At 54.0% G+C, this 24,472-nt stretch overlaps 1 protein-coding gene across 2 annotated transcripts; it reads left to right on the top strand.

Annotated features, from left to right (window-relative positions):
* Positions 1–279: 279 nt before the first annotated feature.
* GPR161 (G protein-coupled receptor 161) lies at positions 280–24,472 on the top strand. 2 transcript variants are annotated; one of them, XM_045546643.1, is made up of 6 exons: positions 280–353; positions 5,136–5,553; positions 11,067–11,791; positions 17,472–17,576; positions 19,753–19,872; positions 21,599–24,472. In XM_045546643.1, the coding sequence occupies exons 2-6, from the start codon at positions 5,180–5,182 to the stop codon at positions 21,862–21,864; spliced, it is 1,590 nt and encodes a 529-aa protein (XP_045402599.1). In that variant the 5' UTR covers positions 280–353; positions 5,136–5,179; the 3' UTR covers positions 21,865–24,472. The 2 variants fall into 2 exon arrangements, with proteins under 2 accessions (XP_045402599.1, XP_045402598.1); XM_045546642.1 differs by lacking the exon at positions 280–353 and having other exon boundaries at positions 5,073–5,553.

Raw genomic sequence — 24,472 nt, 5'->3', positions numbered from 1 at the left:
TTGAGTGGCAAGATTTAGCTTTGAAGGACGTGAGGCTGTTGCCAGCAGTGTAACCCAGCAGACAGTGCACTATCTTTGTACAAGACTGAAGGCCGTCCCAAAAGAGGAGTGACCACAACACATTGAGCTGTCGTGGCAAAGGCGAGTGAGTGTTCATCCTCGCTGGTGAGCTGTCTGAGAGGGAGAGCTCTCTCTCGGGGATAATTTCTGATGGATTTGTGTTACTGTCTAGTTGTTTCTCAGAGAGGCAGCGTAAGGTGATTTGTTTGGCCGGGGAAGGATGCATTGAGTGTGGGAGTTGTGAAACACCTTTGTGTCTGGCAACAGAACTAACTACCCAGGAGACTGGAAATGTGAGTCACCCTTGAATTTCTTCCATCCAATGGGCCCTGGCTTGTCAGGCCCTGGGTAAACTGGCTGCCTGCCAGGAAGCCTCCGCTGGCTGGGGCATTCCAAATCCCTGCCCTTGTTCTTTAAAGATACACCCCTGAGGGATGTGCTGGGGCTTGTGCCTTCTCCATTCCAGGCCTCCTGGCACAGACTGGGATTTGGGCTTTCGCTGGGTGGGCAGCTCTTTGGCCTGCCTTCCCCCTCTGCCTCCTGGAGAGGGTTGGACCAGAAGACCTCAAGGACTGCAGCCAACCCTGGGCTCTCTGATTCTGCAGTTCACTGGGGCGCCTGCTAATAGGGCCTCCGGAGAGTAAGGAGGTCAGCTAGTACTTTATTCCCTTTATTTCCAATCTCCTGAACCGGAAGTTTTACATCTTATTTTTGTTCTTTTAGTAGTTACCTTTATAATGTTAATATTCGTATTTGAGTTAACAATGACTTCTTTCATTTATTTTTTTTTTTTGAGATAGGGTCTCTCTCTGTTGTCCTGGGCTAAGAGTGCAGTGGCATCATCATAGCTCACTGCAACCTCAAACTCGTGGGCTCAAGCGGTCCTTCTGCTTCAGGCTCCTGAGTAGCTGGGACTATGGGGCACACCACCACGCTCGGCTAATTTTTTAAGTTTTTTATGGAGAAGGGGGTCTCTTGCCATGTTGTTCAGGCTGGTCTCAAACTCCTGGCCTCAAGTAATCCCCCACTTTGGCCTCCCCAAGTGCTAGGATTACAGACGTGAACCACTGTACCTGGCCTAACAATGGCAAAGTTTTGAAGGCGTTCATGAACAGATAATTATTGAGTTAGTACTGTCTACCTTGCACTTGTTCAGGTGCTGGGCAAACAGCTGTTCCCAAAGTCTCTGCTCTGAGTACGTACTAACTTGGAATATTTTTACTCCATTCACACCTTTAAGAGCTTTCATCTTCAGTTAGACAGGAGGAGTAAGTTTTTGAGATCTATTGCATTGCATGGTAATTATAGTTAACAATGTAATACGTATTTCAAAATTTCCAAGACAGATTTTAAATGTTCACACCACAAAATAATAAGTATGTGAGGTCATGGCTATGTTAATTAGCTTGATTTAATCATTCTATAACATATGCATATATCAACATCACATTGTACCCCATAAATATATATAGTTATTTGTGAATTGAAAGTAAAAAGGGGGCTTTTTTTTTTTAGTATTTTAGTTTCATCTTGTGTTTAAAGCTCCCAAATTAGTCATTTTTATAATATTTGTGGTTGATGTTTAACTTTGTACACTTAAATTTTATTTTTTACAAGTTTTTTTTTTTTTTTTGAGACAGAGTCTCGCTCTGTTGCCCGGGCTAGAGTGAGTGCCGTGGCGTCAGCCTAGCTCACAGCAACCTCAAACTCCTGGGCTCAAGCGATCCTCCTGCCTCAGCCTCCCGAGTAGCTGGGACTACAGGCATGTGCCACCATGCCCGGCTAATTTTTTCTATATATATTTTTAGTTGGCCAGATAATTTCTTTCTATTTTTAGTAGAGACGGGGTCTCTCTCTTGCTCAGGCTGGTCTCGAACTCCTGACCTCCAGCGATCCGCCCGCCTCGGCCTCCCAGAGTGCTAGGGTTACAGGCGTGAGCCACCGCACCCGGCCTGGTGAGGGCCTTCTTGCTGGTTGGGACTCCCAGCCAGGTGGCACAGGGCATTGCATGGCGAGGGGGCTGAGTGTGCTAGCTCAGGTCTCTCTTCCTCTTATCAAGGCACTAGTCCCACTCCTGTCAGCCCGTTAGCCCGTTCATCCATGAATGGATTGTGAGAGCAGAGCCCTCATGACCCAGTCACCTCTTTCAAAGGCCCCACCTCTCAATACTGCCACACTGGGGATTAAGTTCCAGCATGAGTTTCAGAGAGGACAAGCATTCAAACCGTAACAGACTTTTAGCCACTTTTCCTATTCTGGTTTTTCATCTGTTTTTCTCTTTCTTAGGAATTCTTTATAACTTAGGATGATTAGTCCTTTATCTGTGATATTAGTTGTAAATATTTTCTCCCCTTATTTCATTTGTCTAGTGTTTCAAAGTCTGTTTTGTTCTTTTTTAAATTTTATTTTATTTTATTTTTACTTATTTATTTATTTTGAAACAGAGTCTTGCTTTGTTACCCAGGCTAGAGTGAGTGCCGTGGCATCAGCCTAGCTCACAGCAACCTCAAACTCCTGGGCTCAAGTGATCCTCCTGCCTCAGCCTCCCGAGTAGCTGGAACTACAGGCATGTGCCACCATGCCTGGGTAATATTTTTCCATATATTTTTAGTTGTCCAGCTAATTTCTTTCTATTTTTAGTAGAGACGGGGGTCTCGTTCTTGCGGGTTGGTCTCGAACCCCTGACCTTGAGCAATCCTCCCGCCTCAGCCTCCCAGAGTGCTAGGATTATAGGCATGAAGCCACCGCCCCCAGCCTAAATTTTATTTTTTAAATTGACAAATAATAATTGTACATATTCATGGGGCACATAGTGATGTTTCCATACATATAATATGTAGTGATCAGATCAGGATAATTAGCATATCCATCATCTCAAAAGTTTATCTTTTTTTGTGTTGAGAATGTTTAATATCCTCTTTCTAGCTACTTGAAACTATATTATTGCTAACTGTTGTCCTCCTGCCCTGATATAGAACACTAGAACTTATTCCTCCTATCTAGCTGTAATTTTGTATCCTTTAACAAATCTCTCCCTTCCTACCCTTCCCCTGTCCTTCCCACCTTCTAGCATCCTCTGTTCTATTTTTTACTTCTATGAGATCAACTCAAAGTCTATTTTATTAATCCCCGTGTTACCCCTTGTTCAGTTAACTCAAGAATAATATGATTTTGTAGAAACTTTATTGTGAGACATCAATTAATAATTTGCTTAAAGGGTCCACAAAACCCAGAACTCACCAGCAAAAGACAAAAACCATAAACAACCTACAGAGACACCAAGATAGAACGCATACCTATAAAGTATATTCATGGCACAAAGCTGGAGTGACCAATTTGTTGCGTAACTGAATCAAAATTCAGAATATTTTAGAAGGCTGAAAATATGGGCCAAAATGCACAAAATAAAATTTAGTAGAAATAATGTTTTGTACTTAGGCTTGAAAACATTAATTCCGTATGTTCACAATTGGGGACATCTGCCTTCACAGAGATTCATATATGTATAAACTTTGGGTCTTAGTTGATCATACACTTATATAAGCCCAACAAAATGATGTAGGTGTTACAGGAAAATGTATTCTGAGAGTGGGTAGTGGAAGGGGATTATCCGGATCGTGGAGAACATTGCCCCTTTGGACCTGACACTTCTCAGACCACATCCAGAATGGGATGTTCGGTTTTGGGGACCACAAATCAAGAAAGTTGTAGACATCTGGGAGCAAGTCCAGAGCAGGGAAGCCGAGTCAGTGAAACCATATAGTGACAAATGATCAGGAACTGGAGAAATTTAATCTGGAGAAGGAAAGCAAGTAATTTTTGAAGTATTTGAAGGCTGCCAAGTGGAAGAGGGGTTGGAACTGTTTGTTGCTCGGATAGGAGGGTCAGGGTCAGTGGTTCTGACCTGCAGCACAGTCAGGCCCACGGTGAGGGACACGTCCGTACTGGCACTTAGGACTGCGGGAAGGGGACGGGCTGCCTTCTTAATCCGCACACTCCTGTGGCCAAGTGTTTGGAGAGAGGCCACAGATCTGCCAGGAGGGGTGTGGGGACCGTCCTCCGCTGTTTAGGCAGTTGAGGCACCGGCGTTCTTGTCTGCCTTGCGGAAAGCAGTCTTTCCTTCTGGGCTCTTCTGTGTGCCAAGAGCGAGAGCAGCTGGGGAAAGTGATCTGTGGGATTTTTTGCCAACGAAAGTATGTGAAGAGTTTTTGAGGAACATTAGTTTGTAGGATTTAATGTTGGAATGTGTCAACCTTGAGTTCTAGCCAAGATCCCGAGCCAGCGTCCTGAAAGCAGGGACTGCCCCTTACAGTGGTGTCTGAGGGCCAAGACCTCGGATGGTGCCTCCACTTACCCTAACAGTCAGCGCTTGCCCTCCCCCGCCACGGCTGACGAGGGCAGTAACGACCCCGCTGTGTAAACTGTACTTGATTAAAACCCTGCTCAGGGAACTCAGAACAGTTCCTATAGTAATCTTGCTGTCAAACTTTTATGTGCACACAACTTAACTAGGGATGGGCTTACAATGCAGATGTTGATTCTGTAAGTTAGAGATGGGCCTGAGATTCTGCCTCTCTGGTAAGCTCTCAGGTGACATTGATCCCGCCCGTTTGGCCCACCCTGAGGAGCAAGGGTCTAAAAGCAACAGTCTGCAAAGTGTCTCCCATGGGCCACCTGTGACAAGCTCCTGCACCCTGCCCCAGCCTGCTTGTTTAAAATGCAGTTGCCTGGGCCTTACCTGTGATCTCTGCCACCAGAATCTCATGGTGCAGCTCCAGTGTCGGCTTCTGGCGTTCAGGGGACTCTTAAGCACATTAGAGGTTTTGAACCGCTGGGCCGGGGGAAATGGATAGGGTGGTTCAGACGGAGGAGGAAATCGCCCCAGGGACACAGTGAATCCCACACAAAGTTGGTTGTAGAAAATAGGCCACTTATGCAGTGCTTGAGTGGGGAAGACTGGCTGAGGGTTTCTGCACCAGCTGGTGACCTGGGGCACGGCACTTAACCTCTCTAAGCCTCCGCTTCCTCTGTTGTGAAGCAGAGACGTTGTGATTTGATGCATCTTGTTCTTCCAGTTGTCCAGCATGCTCTGCCCAGCCCATGCCGGGGCGCACTGACCATGAGCCTCAGCTCCTCCCTCGGCCACAGGAAGGAGCTGCGTAACCTCACCGCGGAGGAGGCCGGTGAAGGGGGCGTTATTGTCACTGAGTTCATCGCCATCATTGTCATCACCGTTTTTGTCTGCCTGGGCAACCTGGTCATCGTGGTCACCTTGTACAAGAAGTCCTACCTCCTCACCCTGAGCAACAAGTTCGTCTTCAGCCTGACCCTGTCCAACTTCCTGCTGTCGGTGCTGGTGCTGCCCTTCGTGGTGACCAGCTGCATCCGCAGGGAATGGATCTTCGGCGTGGTCTGGTGCAACTTCTCCGCCCTGCTCTACCTGCTGATCAGCTCGGCCAGCATGCTCACCCTCGGGGTCATTGCCATCGACCGGTAAGCTTGCCTCCGACCTGGAGTTGAGGGGTCACAGAATGACCAGGTGCGGTGACTTTCCCACTGCTTTAGCTCCCTGGGAGAGTGTCAGGGGCCTGTGCCGGGGAGGCTGAGCACGCGGAGTTCTGCCCCTGCCTCCGTCTCTGCAACCAGGCATGTCTCGTTTTACTGTCCATATTGCACACAATTTTATTCTGTTAAAACAGATTCCATTGCTTAAAAAAATAGTTCTAGAAACCTCCATTTCGCAGGTTACAGGTGAAGAAACAGAAGGTGAGGAAGGCAAAGGGCAAGAGTAGCTCTGGGGCTGGGCGCTGACTCTGCCGCTCTTGCTCCCCAGCCGGCTGCCTGCCCCGGCTGGCTTTGGTCTTGGCCGGAGCTCGACTGGTGGAGCCCAAAGAGGAAACACTGTCGCTCCTCACAGTCCAGGACTGGCAGCAGAGTGGGGGAAGGAAGACAGTGGCACCTGGGAGGGGCTGCGTGCACTGTTAGAAAACTGGGTAGCTCCCCGCTCAGCATGGCTGGAGCACAGGGAGGTCTGGCTCTGCCACGTTCCTCTGCTGCCTCTCGCAGGTCCTTCCGATGCCCACGTCGTGCCGTCAGGGGCGGCTGCACAGGTCTCATGGGCTTTGGCAGTGGTTTATTAGGATTTTGCTGACAGTCACTTTTTTCATCGCAGACAGGGGTTGGACTTTATAAGAACAGCTTCTCTGTATGTGTTTTTTTCTTCCGGTAATAAAAGTAATGCAGAAAATATAATGAATGAAATAAGAAATACTCAGAATCTAATCAATCAGAAGCAATCGCTGTTTACATATTTAATATATTTAGCTCTAGTAATTTTGGGTTGTATACAGTAAATTTTTGAAATAGGCTCATGGAAAATGTATGGTTTTGTGACCCGCTTTTTTTTTTTTTTTAGCTTAACACGTGATCATGAGCATTTCCTTCCATCTGTACATACCCTTCAAGAATGTGATTTTTAGTGGCTATGTGGTGTTCCATCCTGTGGGCGTATTCATAGCATTTGAGCCGAGTCCTAAGTAGCAAGTGGTATCGCACAGGCATGGGAGAGGGGGAAGGGGCCCCTCCAACTAAAGGAGCGGCCTCTATTTATTCAGTTGGTAAGCATTTATTAAGCACCCAGTGTATGCCTGGCACAGTGGTTGATGCTGGGAATACATAGCTGAATGAGGTGAATAGACATGCTGAGAAATTCGCAGTGTAGGGGGGCAGGCATGTGGTGAGATATCTTCGGGACCGTATGATGTGTATACAATGCCAGGAGGTCTAAGGTGCCGTGGGAATGCAGAGGAGGAGAATAGACCGACCGTGGTGGACGTGCACGTGCCGTGTGCGGAGTGTGTGCTGTCTGACACGGCTGGAGCCCCCGGGGCAACGGTGGGACACAGACAGCTTCCTCCCACTAGGGCCGTAATCCAGGCTCCCCGGGCCCCACAGCCTGGCCCCAGGGTTACCAGTGACAGAGCAGCTGGTGGAGAAAGGACTGCTGCCTCACTACCGTGGCAACTTATCAAGGCCTGGTTATCTCTGGAAAATAGTTCATTTTCCCTTGCACAAGGTGGATTCACAGTGCTTTGGCCAGATCTGTATGACTGAAATATATAAATGCTGTGAGATTTGGTGTCTTCAGATATTTTAATGGCAGGTGCAATTTACTTTTGATTATTGGTCATTCAGGTGGCTTGCAGACACAAATTGCCTGGACCAACTACTATTTTTATGTTCACAGAAATGATCGTGACTTGGCCAGTCCAAGGTTTCTCCACGTCAGCACCGTTGACATTTGGGGCCAGGCAATTCTCTGTGGGGAGGAGCTGTCCTGTGCATTGTAGGATCTATAGCAGCGTCCTGGCCTCTATCCACCTGACGCCAGGAGCACCTCCCCAGTTGAGACAACCCAAAATATCTTTAGACATTGCCACATATCCCCAGGGGTTCCCAGGTGAGAGTCCTAGCTAAAGAAATCTGTCAAACTGGTTGGACAGAGGAGCCCAAAATGTCCCTCTTTGTAGCCCCATGAAAAGAGAGCAAAGACAGAATATACAAAGAATGGCTGCCTGGAGTGAAATTCACACTGCAGTGTCAACATCCTAAACCAGCCGAGTGGAAACAGGGCCAGCTGGGGGTGCCATTTCACCCATGAAGAGTGTCACTGTGACCAAGTCTGTAACTATTACTATGAATAAGTCTGTAACGTGCGGTCACCTCTAGCATAGCTGTGAAGCTGCCAGGATGCCGGGTGCTTGTAAAATTGTTCTTATATTCTCATTCCATTTTCGGTGGATGAAACTGCAGGTCTAAAAATAGAATTTCAAAACATGAAAGTAGCTAGAACAATGGGAAGGGTAGTGAGAGCGAAGATTACTAGTGATTTTAGGAGATTGTTCAGTGTAAGTTAATCTGTTTGCCCCGAGGTAGCCGGAGTTGGCTTAGATTTTGTGTTTTAAGTGACAACACCTTATTAAAAGCAGGGATTGCAATGGAACTGGTTGGTCTTGTGGCAGGAGAGCTTAGCCTCTGGAACACCTATGTGCTGGAACGTTCCGGTTACATGTGACACCATGAAATCCTCCTGTGGATTCAGGGGTTGTGGTTGGGCTCACGTCTAATGATGAGTTAGAGAAAAGATTGAGAGCCTCAGAAGACAGGAGAACAGGAGCAAAAGGAAACCCCTGTCTTTGGCCTGTATTAACCCACAGGGGAATAGGGAGTTTCGTTAGTTCTGTGTTTTCCTTTGAATCTACAACTGGTCCTAAATGAGGCTTCAGCTTAAAAAAAGAAGTTTCAGGTCTGTGATTGAGAACACATAAACCCTTTTTTTTTTTTTCTGGGAGATGTGAAAATGTTCTGTATCTTAATAGAGGTATAGATTCGTGCATTTCAATGTACATAAATTTCTCTCCCCTGCCCCTCCCCCCAATACTAAATACAACGTAACCCCTGGAGGGTGTGGCTGTACCTGGGCAGGGCTGTGGCCTGCGGGGCTTTCTGGACTCTAGGAGACTGACCCCAAGGGAGCCAGCACCCAGCTGCGCTGCCCGGGCGTGCTGACGGGACTCAGGACTCAGCTGGGAGGAATCACTGTCATGTCCCACGGGAACTGGCGGTGCCCGATCCTCAGCCAGCGAGTGACAGAAACATCTGTTACCATAAAGGAGAAGTCTTGCCATAAAGTAATAATAAGAAGTGGGTGTTGAGAAGAGCCAGGAGATCTGGCCCAGGACGGCGCATGAATCATAATCACGTTCACGACTGCCAGGACAGGGTTGGTCAAAGGACCAGGACAGCTAACATTCGCCAGACCTGGCCTCCCACACCCAGCTGTACACCGGCCTGAGGTGTCTGAGTTTGGAGCGCCCGTGCGCTCTTTAAAGGGACAGAGGAAAGTAGAAATCTCTGTCTTGTTTCTGTTTGAAAGTGAAGGAACCTTCCCTAGAGCCCGTCCCCTGGCCCCAGTCCCACCCTAGCAAAACCCCCTCACTTTCCATTTGCCGGAACGATGTTTCAGCAGCCCACCTGGCAACGGGAAGGAGACCACTCTAGTGGTTTGTTCATCCCCCGGGGCTTAGAAGGGCCCAGTGTCCCGCGTGGGTCAGGGGAGTTTTGCAGGAGTACAAGCAATGTGAGGCTTCCATCCTCGGGGGAGGGGGGATGGGGAGAGGTCAGTGGTCAGGCAGGACACAGGCTGTCCCCACTGCCTTTGAAGAGTGGGTGTGACTCAGGCCTTTTATGCGCTCTGCCCCATTCGTTCCGGGAGCAGACCTGTGGTGGGGGTTCTGTAATGTCCACTTTGCAGATGCAGGAACGGAAGCTCTGAGAGGCTAACTCAGCTACCCGAGGTCGCACGGCTAGCAGACATCAAACTTCCATCTGAACTTGAATGTCCAACTCCAAAGGCATGCTTTTTCCATTGGGTTGCATGGCCTTTGCAAGATGCAAACCCGGTATCAGTGTAGGACAGTAATCGTCTTAGCCCAGGCCAGCGTGCAGTGATTCTGTAACCCACACCGTGATCCCGGCTTGTCCTCAGGCCCCACACACCTACGCGCTCGCCTCCCAGGCTAGATCTCGAGCTCGCAGCCCGAGATCAGAGCAGCCTCAGGCTTGGCCCAGTCAGCATGTGGCAGTTCAGCTGCTGGTGCCCAAGGGTGACTCAGGAAGGTCCCCGTGGAGGAGGCGGTTTCCCAGGTGACGTGTGAGGCATGTAGCCACAATCATTGCCCCAGGTCCTGGCTGTACCAGGCAGCATTAGTGTGGCCACCGCTTCCCCTCAGCACATTGCCCTCAGGGGAAGGTCTTGTTTCCCTTGAATAAAATGTCTGGGTGGGGAGGGTGGTGGTTTGCGGTCAACCCTCCGGTCTGAGTCCTCCCACCCATTCCGGTTAAAGGGCCCGTCCTTATCTAGGCCTACAAGGCTCTGGGCACCCTGGCGCCTGCCCGCCCGGCTGGCTTCTGGTCTCTTCTCTGCACCTCGCACTCTGTTCTTGCCTGGTTGTGCTCCATGCAGCTTCCCCATTGAGCAAGTGCTCACTTCCGTCCCCATGCCTCGCCAAGGCTAGCTTTCTGCCTGCGCTGGTCGTGGGCCAGTGTCCCCGGCCTTTCCAGACACGGGTTGGAGCATCGCTTCCCCCAGGGAACCTGCTCCGGCCCTCCAGTCCGGATGAGGGGCCGCCAGTTTGAATCGCTAGCACTCCTGGCCTGTCCCCCCCTTAACAGCACCAAGCGATTGGGAACCACCCCCTGGTGCACGGACCCCGGCACATGATGGCTTGCAAGGAATTGCTGGGCATGTGTGTGTGGATCATAGAGTCAGATTGCCTGGGTTTGTGTCTTGTTTCCTCCATGTATCTGCGGTGGGTTATTTGGCGTTTTCTCTGCGTTAGTGTCCTTATCTGTAAGGTGAAGATAATGATACACCCCTGCTCAGAGCTGTGAGGATTCAGCGCGGGCCTTACCGCTCCAGACTGTCACACTCTGCTTAGGTGTCTGTCTTCCCCACGGCTCCTCGGCTGCAGTTTCAGATCACAGCATGGGACTTGGCAAGTGGCAGGCCTTCGGTAGATGTCTGCTGAGTGAATGAAGCCCGTAGTCCTTAGACATCACTGTGGTTCTTAATGACCCCTCTGGAAACTGGCCTCAGTGAACAACAGCAGAACTGACCTGGCCCAGTGCGTAATCCCCGGGGACCCCTGTAGATGCCTCGAGACTGGCCACACCTCCAAATAGGAATGGGTTCTGGTGTCGCCACCTGGAAACGGGACTGTCCGAGCTCTGTTCTTGCTGGTGTCCAGCTCTTCACTCGTGGAGAGTCTTGCAGGACCGGGAAGCATGGTACAGTCGATAGCGTGTCCGAGGACCGGGAGAAGGGGCCGCCAGCATTCGTCCCGCGGATGCAGCAGAGCCTCCTGGGCAGGAGAGCAGCGGGGGCCCACCCCGGGTGTCCTCTCTCCCTTTGACCCCTCTCTCTCGCCCTCTCCATCCTTTTCTAGCTACTACGCCGTCCTGTACCCCATGGTGTATCCCATGAAGATCACGGGGAACCGGGCTGTGATGGCGCTTGTCTACATCTGGCTTCACTCCCTCGTCGGCTGCCTGCCACCCCTGTTTGGTTGGTCACCCGTGGAGTTTGACGAGTTCAAGTGGATGTGTGTGGCCGCCTGGCACCGGGGGCCTGGCTACGCCGCCTTCTGGCAGACCTGGTGTGCCCTGCTGCCCTTCCTGGTCATGCTGGTGTGCTACGGCTTCATCTTCCGCGTGGCCAGGGTCAAGGCCCGCAAGGTGCACTGTGGCACAGTGGTCATCGCGGAGGAGGATGCCCAGAGGACGGGGAGGAAGAACTCCAGCACCTCCACCTCCTCTTCGGGCAGCAGGAGGAACGCCTTCCAGGGTGTGGTCTACTCTGCCAACCAGTGCAAAGCCCTCATCACCATCCTGGTGGTCATCGGAGCCTTCATGGTCACCTGGGGGCCCTACATGGTTGTCATCACCTCCGAGGCCCTCTGGGGGAAGAACTCTGTCTCCCCGACCCTGGAGACCTGGGCCACGTGGCTGTCCTTTACCAGCGCCATCTGCCACCCCCTGATCTACGGACTCTGGAACAAGACGGTTCGCAAGGAACTGCTGGGCATGTGCTTCGGGGACCGGTATTACCGGGAACCGTTCGTGCAGCCACGGAGGACGTCCAGGCTGTTCAGCATCTCCAACAGGATCACAGGTAACGGGGGGCTCGCTGGGAAAGGGACACGCGCCCTGCGGCAGGGTAAGCTGGGGTCCTCTCAGCCACGCTGCCTGTTGAAGGGCGAGTCCTGAGACTGACTGTGGCCTCAAGGCTCAAAGCACAGACTCCTCTGGGGAAGGAACATTCTAGGTACCCACTGGGATTCCCAGGCAGCTTTCTGTCACTCAGCAGCTCGAGGCCGTGCTGATGAGGCCAGCGGAGCTCCCAATGTGCATCCCAGGAGAATGAGGCAGGGAATGTCACTGTTCAGAAATCTGTTTTCTGAAACCCCAGCCTTGGTCTGCTGCTCTGGAGAGTGTAGTTACTTCTTCACTAGAGAAAGGAGAGTCCGGTGTTGGACCAGGCTCCCCCCTCTTGGCAAGTCCTTTCCTTCCCGTGTTTCCTCTTGTCCTCGCTTCCTGTCCACCCAGCTGCCGGTCTACCCTACCCCCTGTCCTCGACTGTCCTCCACCCTGGGCCTGGCCTCACAGGGGTCTCCTCGTACGGTCCTTGACGATTCAGGGGTGTCAGTGCCAAACCTCAGCCTCCACTGAGATGTCACCATCTCGTGTCCATGAGGCTGCTCCCCCATCTGGTGACGGGCCCGAGGGCGCAGGTTTCTGGACATGGTCCTACCACCTTTGATGAGACCCAGAGGAATTACTCTAGTTCTATCTAATCTAGTCTAGGAGTTAGATTTTTTTTTTAAATTTTTTTGTTTTGAAATAATTTTAGATTTACAGAAGAGTTGGAAAAACAGTACAGGGAATTCCTATACACACTCTGCTTCCTCCTGTAGTGCATCTTGCATAAGCATAGCACAGTTCTGAAACCTAGGGCAGCGACGCTGGGGCAGGGCTGCTAACTACAGGCTCGATTCGGATTTCACCTGCTGCTCCACTACTGTACTTTTCTGTCCCAGGATCCAGTTTAGGACCCACATTGTTTTGGTTGTCATATCTCCCGTTGCCTTCTCAATCTTTGACAATTTCCTTATCTTTTATGACATTGACACTTGTGTACTCATCAAGTTTGTTTGTTTAGTTACTTTTTTGAGACAGAGTCTCACCCTGTCTCCCCTGATAGAGTGCCATGGCGTCATCCTAGCTCACTGCAACCTCAAACTCCTGGGCTCAAGTGATCCTCCTGCCTCAGCCTCCCGAGTAGCTGGGACTACAGGCATGCGCCACCACAGCCAGCTAATTTTTTCTATTTTTGGTAGAGATGGGGTCTCACTCTTGCTCAGGCTGGTCTTGAGCTCCTGGCCTCAAGCGATCCTCCTGCCTCGGCCTCCCAGAGTGCTAGGAGTACAGGTGTGAGCCACCGCGCCTGGCTCTTCAGGTATTTTGTAGAGTGCCCTTCACTGTGTGTTTTTGGTCTGATGCTTTTCAAGATTAGGGTGAGGTTTTATGTTTCTGGCAAGAATGCAGCAGGGGTGATATGCTCTTCTTAGCGCATCCAGTCAGGGGACACATTGTCAATATGCCTCATTGCTAGTTACGTTACCCTGGATCTCTTAGGTAAGGTGCTGTCTGTCGGCTTTCTCCACTGTCAAGTCACTAATTTTTCTGTTGTAATTAATAAATACAGCAGAGGAGATTCAACGTTGCAAATTTGTTTCCCTTCAGCTTTCCTATTTCCCCTTCAGCCTTCACCCACTGTTTTCAGCACGAGGTGGGGGGTCTTGCCTCCTGCTGTTATTACCATGTTGTTCTGAAGGGAGGTGGCTGGATTTTCAGCACCAGGTTAGAGGGACACTGTCACCTGGCCAGGCCACTGGAAGAGAGATGTTGAGGGCGCTGCGTTGGGACTGCAGGTTTAATCTCTTGCTGGATGACTTCAGGCATCTCTTCAAACCGCTCTCATTAATTTTTCTTCTTCATGAAATGAGAGGTCTCAGAAGGGTGAAAGAAATAATGACTCGTAATTATAAATACTGAGTGGCAGTGATGACGGGAGATCCTTTCAGGTGGCACTGAGACACCAGCATCACTGGAATTTCATGGATGATGGAGTGTTATTTCTTGGGGAAAAAAGGAAGCCTGGGACTTTTTATTTTGACCATAGTGGGGGAAAATCTCTCTGTATCCCAGTATTTTAACACTGAACCGCCCACCCGCTGCCAGTTAGTTGCAACCCACATTTCCACGCATCACTTGTGATCCGCAGTACATTCAATGTTTGGCTTCATCTCCCCGATTAACTTACTCATTCAGATTTTGTAAAGTCTCTGGTCTTCCTGGCAAGAAATAATAGATGTTTTCTATTTCAACGAAGTTAAGAATGAGGAAGGAAAAAAAATGAGGAAAGAGAATGGAGGAGGAAAGGGGAGCTAGAACAAAAAGAAGCATTTGCTTTTGGGGCCAGGATTTTCCATACGAGTCCCTGTGACTGTCGTGGAAGAGCTGGCGGGGCCGTGGGCACAGGCGGGAGTGGCAGCCATGGTCGCGCTGGCAAGTCCCGGGCAGCTGCGGTCTCGTCTTCTCTTAGGGAAAAGCAGCCTGGTGGGATGATGGGTTCCGAGTCGTTGGCTTCACCCAGGAATGGGAGTGGGGGGATCCTTGTGGTTCTTCCCAGAAGGTCCTTGTCCCCCTGGAGGAGGCCACCAAGCGTCAGCAAGAGTCAGGGACCAAAGCAGAATGAGGCCGCCCAGCCCCGCCGCGCACCCTGTGCTGTCCACGCCAGGAGTGCCACCTCCCCCCCACTCCCCGATCTGGAGGAGAGCCCCGGCCTCCGCCTCAGGGCCCTGGTCCCCCTGTCGGAGCCAGGGCTGCCCAGACCCCGTGTCGCGCCCTCTGTGGGCATCGCTTTGATCTGCAGCAGATCCCGAGCCCAGGTCACCTGTCCTGCCAGTGGCTGCCCTCGGCCCGGGGTGAGGAAGATGATGAGGTCTGTTCCAAAGCCAGCAAGAAATGACTGGGAGCGTCTGTTTGGTTTTGTTCCTCTCCATTTGTGTGGGTACCTGGGAAGGTTTAACCAAAGCAATCGGTAAACGGAATCATAAACTTCCCTAAGAGAGTGCGCACGAGCAAGGCAGAGGCAGACGGCCACACGTATCGGGAGCTTCGCAGCTGACTCGGATGTCAGGAGTGCCATAAGCGCTTGACGGCGTTTACTTCGTACGTCATGGGTTTAAACCGTAATGGATGGATTTTGGTTTCCGCGCTGTGTTCTCCCCAGACTGAGGACATGCACGTGCTTAGGCCTTCCCTGCGGGGCCAGCAGTCACCGGCCACCGAATGCCTCCTGCTTTCGAGGGCTCATTAGCAGATTCCCACAGGGAGGGTCACCTGGGGTCAGATCTCCGGGCTGCCTGGAGGTTGCCGGGCAGCGCTACCTAACGGTGGACAGGTCAGCCCCGGCGGGGACAGTGGCTGCGAGTGCTGAAAGGTGAGCTGAATGCCAGCATTTGGTCTGAAGATGCCAAAACACAAATCCAAAGCTGACAGGTGGCCACTGGCCGCTGGAGCCAAGGAGAGGCCTTCAGGGGGAGGGGCACGCAGCCCCTCCGGCAGCCCTCGCCGGCAGATCCAGCCCCTTCCCTGCGGCCGGGGCCGGACAGCCCAGCGTCCCCTCGCCCGGGCCAGGCGGGAGGCAGCCCCTCCAGATGCCACTCTCACCTGGGGCTGATGGGTGAGTGGACATCCCGGGGGAGGAGAGCCCTGCTCACAGTTACCCAGGGGACACGCCTCACTGCAGGTTCTTCTTGGAGGGGTCTGGGCTGGACGGGGGGCAGGGAGACCCCAGAGCCTTTGAATTTTTCTCCCTTGCTTTTCCAAGTTCCTTTCCCGGTGGCACCTGGAGGTCGTCCTCTTGCTTCAAAGTGCCCCGTTCTCTTAGTTCCTCAAGGGTGCTGTGACTTTTACCCACTGTTCCCTTCTGGGGAGCCGTGGACCTGTTCCCTGGGGCTGTGCCTTTGTGCTTTCTTGTTTGTTTGTTTTTGAGGGGTTGGGTTGGGCCCAGCCCAGTGGATATACTGTTTCCTGTGAAAAATCCCAGGGGTGAGTGCAGGGTAGACACAGAGTAGAGGGATGCCACCTGGCCCCCCTGCTTCCAGACCTTTCAGCGGAGCCACATGGGTCTGGCTCCAGTGATTCCGCCCACTGGGGGAGACCCAGACATGTTCCTGGCTTTCACCGCAGCCTCAGAGATGGCATCCAAAACCCACTGTGGCTTCAGCTGTCCCAGTTGGCAGGGAATGGCCCCACGGGCTCCACTCCCCAAGCCAGACGTCCTGTGAGCCCAGTCGTGTTCTCGGGCCAAGGCCCTGGAGGGGCTAGTCACGTGCAGGGGCAGGTGTGGGTCTTCTCTGGTCCCAGCCCCGATGCCGACCCCCAGTAAGGGACAGGGATGAGCAGGAGGTTCTACTGCGGCCATTTCCTCCCCTGCCACCATTTCCTCCATGGCGCCAGGGAAGAAGGGAGAGCGTGTTCTGGAGCCTTGTGCCCTCGGAAGCGTTAGGATGAAAGCAGAGGATGAGGTCTCTGTTACCTGTGAGTGCGCTGCAGGACGCGATTGTCCCTGGTTGATCTCACTCGGCCTGCCAGGCAGCAGGTCTTCCTCGTGAGATCTGAGGGGTTCAATTTTTTCTGCCATATTTTTAAGCATTCAGAGCTTTTGTGTTATCTCCATGTTCCTTTGTTTATAGCTTCCAACTCTTTTTTTGTGGATTCCTTATTTTCTCAACTTTCTGAGGACACCCAATTATAATTTGTTTTGCTTTCTTATAAGCTCCTTGTATTGTCTCTTCTGAGACCCATTTTTCTTTTTTCTTTTTTTCCCACCTCCGTCTTTCATGCTAGTACCTTTCCTTAAATGCCTAGTGATCTGGGCTGTCCCTTTGCCTTTGATAGCGAGGCCCCGCAGGGAAAGCCGTGGCGAGGCCGTGACTGAGGGGCGGCCTGGCAGGGCTGTCTCACGGGCACCCGGCTCTCAGGTCTTCTCTCAAGGCGGGTGGGTTCTCCCGGGGCAGAGTTCCCCAGTGCCCAGCCCAGGCTGCGTGGACAAGGGGCCAGGGTCCCTCTGATGAACACGTGGATCCTCACTGTTCCCTCAGTCTTTACCGTGTCACCTGCCTCAGCTGTGCCCTTGGGTCACTCTCTCCACTCTCCTACCCACACGAGGTCAGGTGCCCGGAGCCCAGACTGCGGAGAGCAGGGGAAGGGCCCCGCTGCTTCCCGTGGGGACTCTCTGTCCCCTGGGCCCCCAGTTCCTGAGCTGCTGGGGCCTCCCCACTGCCAGCGCCATTCGCGCCCCTGGGTCAGCTCATTGCCCTCACCCGTCTGCTTTCCAGCCTCTAGGAATTCCCTCCCCTTCGGGTTGTAAGCCTCTTTAAAAAAATCCATTTTTGGTGTTCCAGTCGGATTTCAGGAGGTGATCGTGTCACTGAAGACCCCGGAAGACGGTTCGGCTCCCACTTGCCTTCTTGGTACTTGACACTGTCGGGGCAGCTTCCCCTCTGGGGAGCCCGGCGAGTCCCGACTCGCTGGGACGGGAACAAGGGGCGCGTGGGGCAGGAGCAGCTCGCGTGGCCTGTCGTTGGGGGCTGAGAGCAGATGTCACCAGGGGAGCAGCGGGAGCAGAGGGCGGGCTGGGGCAGTCGCGGGGAAGCCAGATGGGACGGTCACCTGCCCCGGCGGGGAGCGGTCGCGCCTTCAACGCCAACTTTGCCTTTCAGACTTGGGCCTGTCCCCGCACCTGACGGCGCTCATGGCAGGCGGACAGCCCCTGGGGCACAGCAGCAGCACTGGGGACACTGGCTTCAGCTGCTCGCAGGACTCAGGTACCGTCATGCTTTGTGAGCCCCTCACCTGTGTGTCTCCCGGATGCCGGTGGCGATGTGGTGGAGCGACGTTTCCCACGGGGGTGGGGGGGGGAAGGGCCCAGGGCAAGAACGACGAGTCTAAGTTTCCAGTCCTGGCTTTGACTTTTCAGCTCTCCTGTGCCTCAGTTTCCCGCTCTGTAAAACGGGGATCTCAGTTCCTGTTCTCTGAGCCCCACAGTGCAATGGTGCGGTACAAAGCGAGCGGAGCCTTTGCACGGTTGGAATGCTGACCGAGCGTGCATTGTCACTAAGCACAGCAACCGCTGCCCACGGCGGGCCCTGGCGTCAGCCTTGCCTGTCGCTCTCCGGTTGGTGCAGGAGCCGGGTCATCTTGGCAAGTTGCGTGACCTCTTTCTAAACGCTCAGAGTCCCCCGGTGTGTGAAGCGGGGTAAGACCCCCTGCCAGGGCGCTGTGTGTGGGGTAGCAGGGCATGATGAACGTGGAGCTCCGTCTGAGAACGCCCTGCAGCGAGGCCGGCGAGCCTTGTCGTCCTCATTCGTTTCTGGCGCCCTGTGAGATGAAACCCGGTCTCCCTGCAGAGGCGCGTCTCCACCACGGTCCTCCACCAGCCCCCCAGCCCCTGCCAAGGGATCTTGCACCCCCAGGGCTGCTCCTCCCTCAGGTGTCAGAGCCTGTTCCTGGCACTCGCTGGCTCCGAGGCAGTGTCGGGAACCACACGAGGCCCTGGGTGAGGGGCACGTGGGCAGAGGCGGGAGGGCCTTGCAGCTTCGCACTGCTGAAGAGCCAGGTCTCCTGGCCACGTCTGCCGCCCATCCTGGGGCCGGCTTGTGTGTCCCTGCGCTGGGGCGTGGAGGGGTGGGGAGGGGAGCGGGGCTGAATCCTGGGGCTGGAAGCCGCGAGCGGAACACAGCACGGCAGCGGGCAGCCGGCACTGCGCCCCGAGCCCCCATCTCTCTGCAGCTGGGGACAGCGGAGTGGGGTGGGGACGCAGGGACGGCTGCGAGGCTTTTCTGAGGAAGGGGTGGCGCAGCCGGAGAGTAGGTGGGTGGTGGCCGAGCGCAAGCAGTGAGGGAAGAGCACGGGCCGTGGGGTCACAGGACCTGGGCGTGGGTGCCAGCCCTGTCATTTGTTAGCAGTTCTTAGTGTCCCTAGTAGTGATGACTGCCATTGATTTAGCCCCTGCTGTGGGCCAGGCACTGGGCTAAATGTTTACGGATCTGCACTCAGAATCCGCGCAGCGACTCTGTGAGGCGGGCGAGGGTGATCCCGTGCTGCAGCCGTGGGCGGCACGAGGCCCTGGATGACCCGTTGCTGGTGCCAGGTCTGTCCACCGCATCCCGGTGCCTCCCGAAGGGCGGCCCCTGCCACAGGCCAGGTCCTCGCACCTTTGCCGGGCGGAGAAATAGCAGGCGAGGAGCTCCGGGCCTCCTTTCTTCTGCTTCCCGAGCGCCGAGATCTTGCGGGTCAGAGCTGGCAGCTGAGAGCAAGGCTGGGCCACCGTTGGTCCCAGGGTTGGCCGGGGCACTGCTGAGTGACAGGTCCCGCCCCAGCCCTCCCTGCCCTCTGCCCCATCTCCCTCCACGCCCCGCTCTGCCCGGCTCTCTCTGATGCGAGTTCCTGGACTCTCTGCCCTCATTTCCCCACTTGTTTAGGTGTGGGGAATATTTTTGCTACACTTGATCTTAGCCAAAAGACCACGAAGTGATTAGAGGGTATATTTTTAATCCTTTTTTGATCCCCAAAGAACTTTGCATTTTCAAGTTGTAAATGTTAATTTAGTGCAACATATCTTAATTGTGGTAGAAATCCAGACGGTAAGAATAGCTCAGGATACAGAGTTCCTGTTGACAGGACCCTGTCCTCGCTCGGCGTGCGCCCTCTCCCCTCCGCGCCGGGCCTGGCAGACCCCAAATCTGGGTCATGGTTGCTGCGGCCCTTAACCCCCTGCCCTGGGCAGCCTTACTGCTGTCTCCATGTGGCCGGAGCAGCCCCACTGGCTGTCTGCAGACTCCGTGGAATAGGACGACAGGTGCTCGGTGGGCAGATGCCGCAGGGCAGTTGGTGCCCTGGTTATGGGTTTGAATGGGACAGAGGGGGCCGGGGTGCCCAGGGAGGGGAGAAGGGGGGACTTGGTGTTGCTGGTTTGGGTGCACAGTCGGCCCTTTGTTTTAGGGACGGATGTGATGCTGCTTGAGGACTACACGTCTGACGACAACCCTCCCTCCCACTGTACTTGCCCGCCCAGGAGAAGGAGCTCGGTGACATTCGAGGATGAGGTGGAACAAATCAAAGGTGGGTTTCTGTGACAGATGGCTTCAAGAGAACAGGGGAGAGGAAAGGACCGTAGGGAAATCCCTCGACTCAGCCCTGCCCCGTCCCAGAGCCGTGGCCCCTGCCCACCCCTGGTTCCTCCCGGCCCTGAGGGTCTCGCTGGAGTCCTTCGCGGGACTCTCGGAGGCTGGGCGGGTGGTGGCTTCAGGCCTCCCCCCACACAGCCCGGATTCTGAGTCCCATCTCCGCCTGCAGGAGGTTGCCTGCTGGACAGAACGGTCGCCGAGCCCCCTTTCTCTTAGTTTCGTTCCTCTATGGGTGATGCGTGGTTGTAAATCTGACCCCGCTCCCTCCGAGCCTCAGTTTCCTCCTGTGGAAAGGGAAATAACGGCCCAGTGAGTGCATCTGTTAATACGTTCCTGGAGCAAAAGCTGCCATCTTGCCTGTCACCCTTTCTGAAGCTGCGATGGCACTTGAGTCCCACGAGGGGAATGGCCCTGCGGTGGTCCAGGCCCTGCATTTTTCTACTGCATCTGCTCCCAGCTCAGCCCCAGCACCCCAGTGGCCTCGGGAGCATGCTAATTAGGAGGGTGACGAATAAGCCGCCCAGGCTGCCCACAGACCGGTGAGGACAGCCACCAGCATGCCTGGGCTGGGGGTGTGGCACGGGAGTGCAGGGACTTTAAGACCTAAGTTCTTCAGAAATGCTGGCTGTGAAAATCAATGGCCCTGTCAGAGTTGGGTTCGTAATTAATCACATCTCTTCCGCTGCCTCCCCGAGCTCAGAACGAGTGGAGGTCAGAGAGGTAGATAAAGCAGATTCTAGAACAGACCTTGGACTGCCAGCCGCATGGGTTCTATAATGTATGACCCTTCACAGAATAGGTGAATTGAACCCCTCCCCAACCCCAGCCCAACTTGCCCCATCAGGCCTGCTTTGTGGAGGTGGCAATTAGAGAGCCAGGCCCCTGCCGGGGAGTCCCCTCCCCGAGAGTGAGTGGCCAGGCAGAGGGAGGCCAGAGGTCCCGCCACGCTTTTCCCTCTTGGAGTATGGCCTGCAAGTCGCCCCCTCTCCAGCAGAGGTGGGCAGGAGGGTGAGGGCCCCCCCAGATTTTCAGACAGATGGGCGTGAGGCTGACATTAACAATAACGGGGCAGTGGGTGCAACGCAGAACGGCCACCTCCCTCACTTCTGTCCTTTTACTTGTCAGGGGTTCTAATCCTCAGTAGGGGCTTGAACCTTTAACGTCACTTCCCGCCCTGAGGTTCTCCACGACCTTGGGAAGCTCCGAGCAAGCGTGGAGAGGAGAGGGATGGTACTCGGTTTTGCAAGTGTGTAGCTGTCGATTGTACACTGCTTCAGGGAGCGAAAGGACCGGAGGACTCTTTCAAAGATGTAAAAATTTTGATGAATAATGCTAGAAAGTGTTTATCAGGCCTTTCTAAGCATCTTAGAAAGAGTGGTCTCATTTAATGATCACAGTCACCCTGTGAAATGAGAGGTGTCTAATTGCCTTCTCTTTTCAGTTCAGGAAACCGAGGCTAGATCAAACCACTCTTCTAAGATTTTCCAGGTAGGAAGTCGGGGAGTCAAGGCTTTCACCCTACGGACTCTGACTTCAAAACCCGTGCCCTTGCCCTCCATTTGCGTCCCCTCCCCGGGACAGCTGAGCCACGGCAGGCATGTGCCGGGGGTAGTCGCTGGTCCCGGCTCCTGGGCTAACCTCCCTTCTGCCTTCTCCCTCAGAAGCCGCCAAGAACTCCATTCTGCACGTGAAAGCCGACGTACACAAGTCCCTGGACAGTTACGCAGCCAGCCTGGCCAAAGCCATCGAGGCGGAAGCCAAGATCAACTTATTCGGGGAGGAGGCCCTGCCGGGGGTCCTGTCCGCGGCTCGGACCGCCCCGGGGGCCGGCTTCGGGGGCCGTCGAGGCAGCAGGACTGTCGCAAGTCAGAGGCTCCAGCTGCAGAGCATCGAAGAAGGGAACGTTTTAGCTGCAGAACAGAGATGAAGGCCTGGGCTGGGCTGGGCTGGGGCTGGAGCTGAGACGCCGGCCGCGGGGGCTTCCCGTGTCATCTGGGCCCCGGAGCGTCACTGCGCACAGCGGGCCGACGCGGGGCGGAAACATCTGGTGTACAGCCACCAGGAAAAGGACTGAAAACAGTGTCTTCAGCCCGTGACTTCAGCGTCCGCCTTGAGACCGTGGGCTTCTTTGAGGTCCCAGCGATGGAACCAGAAGCATCTAAAGCAAAAAAAAAAAAAAGGAAAAGCAGGTGGCCGTGTGGCCCTGGCTTTTTGGGAGGCGGGGCTCAGAGGAGGACTAGAGACCGTGGGCTTGGAAGGAAACCACCACATGGATCATCTTCTCTCCACAGCCTGGGCCCTGGGGGTCCGGCCACCTACTGTCCCCGCGGCCTCAGGAGGGGAGCCCTTCCCGGTGGGCTTTGGAGGATGGCGCGGCAGTTCTTCCTAACACGGCGTCACCCCTGCAGCTGCTGAGTGGGGCCGTCCGCTCTAGACTCAGGGGCGCACAGAGCGAGCACCCGGGAGCAAAGTGCCCCGAGCGACTTCCCACACCCCCTGTCCTCGTTAGGAACTGGCCTGCAGGGTGGCCTCCTGTTGGTGCTCGTAGGGGCAGCTCACCCTGCCCCCTTCTCTACTGACAAATTCTTGGGTATTTCAAAAGAAGGGCGAAACCACTATAAAAGATAGGAGGAAGGGGCAGGTACCAGGTGTGTTGCATTTCCAGAGTAAAAAAAAAAAAAATCCACTGGGTTAGGACATACCGCAGTTTCACCAAGACGAATGGGGCCGTTGAGCCAAGCACAGCCGGGAAACAGATACTGTTTTATTGCAGGGAATCCCTTCCCGTGGGCCCGCCTCACTGAGTGGATTCCATGTGTGATGTTTGAGTGACCAGTGGAAATCGCTGGCCGCGGTTCCACGGGGCAGCATCGACAAGACAGCAGGAGCACCGGGCCCGGAGTCAGCAGCCTTGGTTCTCGGCCCAGCCCTGCCTTTGTGTGCACGCTCGTGTCATTTGGGACATCGTGTCACTTCTCTAGGTCCTCTGTAAAATGGGAAAAGGGAGTGGGGAGTTGGATTGAATGGTTTCCAAGATCATTTCCAGCTCTGACCTTTAGATATTCTCTGAATTTGTAAATCAGAGGTAGGAAAAAAAAAACGAAAGTAGACCCATGGACCAATATTTGTATAACTTTTGAGCGTAGTTCCTGGTGGACTTATGAAGTGTGGCCCGGTCTGGTTTCCGTGTCCTCGTCTGACTTGTCTGTTTAGAGCACAGTTTGGACGGAATGCCAGCCGCCAGGCTGCGTAAGCGGAGGGAGAAGGTCCCCACCTGGAAAGTGGAAGCGGAAGAGCAGGAATGGGACTTGTCTGGTTAGACCTCGCTCCCCTCCCCTTTGAGCCAGGGCAGCTGTGGAAGTCTGGGCTTGGAGTCGGTGCTGTGGCGGCTTTGGGAGCCAGTGGATCCCCCCTTGTGTCGGCCCTTCAGCCTGGGACGGCATGATCTAAGTTCAGGGCTTTCCCTGCCTTGGTCAGCAGAGGGTAGATTCCAAGGAGATCTCACTGCGCCTGCTCCTAGGCGACCGTTCTAGAAAGTGAATTATCTTTGTGTTGCTTTCTCTGGGATCTACCTGTCTCCTGGAGAGGCAATGTCTTGTTTGCTGTGTGGCAGAAACAGTGGTTGGCTGGTCCCCTGGTCTGCAATTTACCAAGGACCTTTCGTGAGGCTTGGGGTCCGGCTACCTGTGGTGATCGAGCTCATCAACAGCTGTCCTGGGTCGTCGGGGTGCCAGGCCCTGGCCGGGTTCCGAATGGGAGTGGGAAGGTGCAGAGGGCACGTTCACCGGTGGGTTCTGCTGGTGACACGTGCAGGCCACAGAGACTCTGCTGTCACTGCTGGGTGGCATTCCTAAGGCTGAGGGTAGTTTATGTTTTCTATATATGTTCTGTATATATATATATTTTCTAGCACTTGTCTAGTTTTTGAAGGGACCGTATTTCTGATCAGCTAGTGCATACAGAGGTAGAATGGCGCAGAGAGACCTTTTCCTCTGGGATGGGTCGCCCGGAAATTGGCGTGGAACCCAGGGGTGGGAGAATGCTCTCCTGACCGCACTAGGCCTCGCGAGATCTAGGGAGAGAATCCCGAGGCCTCCCCAAGTCCCCACCGGCTGACCCCAGACTAGGTGGAATCTAATAGGATTTAATCTAAGCCAATCTGGCAAGACTGCATTTCACAAAAGGATTCGTTGTTTCCCTTCCTTGAGTCACCTGCCAGACACTGCACATCCTCTCTGTGCACAGCACCAAGCTGGGCGCTGTGGGAATAACGCCGAAGTGTTCGCTCCAGTTGCAGGAGAGAGACCTGGGGGATACAGAGTCTAATCAATGGCAAAGTTAAGTGGTGATTATAGAAAGAAGAGTGGCTCCAGAGAGAGATTTCCGGATAGGGAGTTAGGGCTCCACGAGGCAGGTGACGGGTCGAGCTAAGTCTTGCAGGCTGTTTGGCAGCTAGAACCGTATTTTGCATGTTCAGGAACTCGCATTTCCTCAGCTTGCAAGCCGGCGCGGGGAGGGAGGGAAGAGAGACCTCC

This window comes from Lemur catta, chromosome 3 (genome assembly GCF_020740605.2).
Source record: "Lemur catta isolate mLemCat1 chromosome 3, mLemCat1.pri, whole genome shotgun sequence".
NCBI lineage: Eukaryota > Metazoa > Chordata > Mammalia > Primates > Lemuridae > Lemur > Lemur catta.
Note: the sequence above shows the minus strand (reverse complement) of the source record. Positions and strands in the feature narration are given on the sequence as shown.